Source organism: Mastomys coucha, chromosome X (assembly GCF_008632895.1).
Source record: "Mastomys coucha isolate ucsf_1 chromosome X, UCSF_Mcou_1, whole genome shotgun sequence".
Classification (NCBI taxonomy): domain Eukaryota; kingdom Metazoa; phylum Chordata; class Mammalia; order Rodentia; family Muridae; genus Mastomys; species Mastomys coucha.
In genome coordinates, this window is record NC_045030.1 from 77290306 (window position 1) to 77292156 (window position 1851).

Consider the following 1851-nt stretch of genomic DNA (forward strand, 5'->3'; position numbering starts at 1 on the left):
TATGAATAACACCAATCTAGTAGAGACTGAGAAACTGACTGTATAAGAGAGAAAAAGAGAAAATTCTAGAGCAGCAGTTCTTAACTTGTAGGTAATGACCCTTTGGGGGAGTTGAACATCAGATATCCTGCATATCAGATACTTACATTATGATTTGTAACAGTAGCAAAATTACAGTTATGAAGTAGCAACACAATAATTTTATGGTTGAGAGTCACCACAACATGAGTAACTGTATTAAAGGGTCATAACTTTAGGAAGGTTGAGAACCACTAGCATAGAGAAACACTTTTATGAGGGGTAAAGGAATGAGATAAAGTGGAAAATTTGTATGATGGGTTTCATACAGGGACAGAGATGTTCTACTTATTATTATTTTTTGTGAGTCAGAATAACGAAGGGTATCTATTCTTTCTCTAAGACCTGAACTGTGCATCAGCTGCCCAATTCTGCCACTTCAATACCCTGCATACCTTGAACTTTTCACTATACTCTCATAATACCTGTTTCTATACCTCAAAGTTCAAAACATGCCCATTCTTAAAGCCTCTGTACTTTTATCTTTTGTCTTTTCTGAACTCCATCACTTTGCCTCATTATCATTTAGGTCTCAACTCCTCAAAAGGATTTTCTTTTTTACTATTACAGCTGAAGTGACTTGTATCATTCTATATTATTTTCTGAATTGCACTCTTAAAATTATCTTACTTCTCTTTTTATATATGTGTCTATACATGTATATGTTTGTGAAGGTCAGGGATGAGTCTTGGAAGTCATTCCTCAGGAGCCATCTACATTGTTTTTAAAGATAAGTGTCTCTCACTGATTGAACCTGGAGCTCGCCAATTAGGCCAGGCTGGCTGGCCAAAGATACCCCTTTCCCAGACATATGTCTGCTTGTTCTGCCTTCCCAGCACTAGGATTATAAGTAAATGCTACCATTTTTTTAAGGTTTACTTATTACATATACATAATCCTTCCTGAATATATGCAAGCAGGCCAGAAGAAGGCACCAGATCTCATTACAGATGGTTATGAGCCACCAAATGGTTGTTGGGAACTCAGGACCTCAGGAAGAGCAGTCAGTGCCCTTAACCTCTGAGCCATCTCTCCAGTCCTCACCACATTATTTTTTGAGACTTACTTTTTTATTTTGAGAATTGTGTATTTGTGCATGTGTGCACATGTATGCATGTATATAAGGGTATGTGCTCATGGAGCATAGAAGAATGTGAAGAATGTAACAGATCTCTGGGAGCTGGAGTTATGGGTAGTTATATGGGTACTTGAAACTGAACTTGGGTCCTCTACTGAAGTCAGGTCCTCATATTCTCACGTCAAGTACTTTACTGACTAAGCTATTTTCCTAATTCTCCTTTAACTATTTCTTTTTACTAGTTATCTATTGTACTAAGAGAAGGTAAGCTCTTGCTATATACTGTATTCAAGTGCCTGAAACAGAATCTATCACACAGTAGGTGCTGCATTATATTTGTTGACTGATTCTTCTAATGCCTTCCCTCTAAATTTGCTTTTTCTAACATAGCTCAATGTTCTTTGGCTCTCCTAAAATCAAACTATCCATTTTTCTTTTGAATCTCCCATATTTTAGAAAACGGCCCTATCCACTGAGGTCCATCTGAGGCACAGCCATCAGAGGTGAATTGTGTGCTATCTCCTGGCCTCTATCTTCTGGCCCATGGCTCTTCCTGATTTCCTGAGGAGCCTTGTGGAGGCCCCAAGGAGCATCCAGATTAAACTCCTTGTTCTGGGTGGTTTTGTATGCCAACTTGACACAGGCTGGAGTTATCACAGAGAAGGGAGCTTCAGTTGGAGAAGTGCCTCCATGAG

At 38.8% G+C, this 1851-nt stretch overlaps 1 protein-coding gene across 7 annotated transcripts in view; it reads right to left on the reverse strand.

The window, feature by feature from the left end:
* Positions 1-1851, reverse strand: part of F8 (coagulation factor VIII) — a 226818-nt gene that overhangs the window by 99314 nt on the left and 125653 nt on the right. For 3 of the 7 annotated variants that reach the window (XM_031364709.1, XM_031364704.1, XM_031364703.1), the window contains one exon: positions 397-405. The exons of the other annotated variants lie outside the window; for them this stretch is intronic. In XM_031364709.1, the coding sequence (XP_031220569.1) occupies positions 397-405 (9 nt within the window). The remainder of the gene's footprint in view (positions 1-396; positions 406-1851) is intronic. 7 annotated transcript variants of the gene reach the window in all.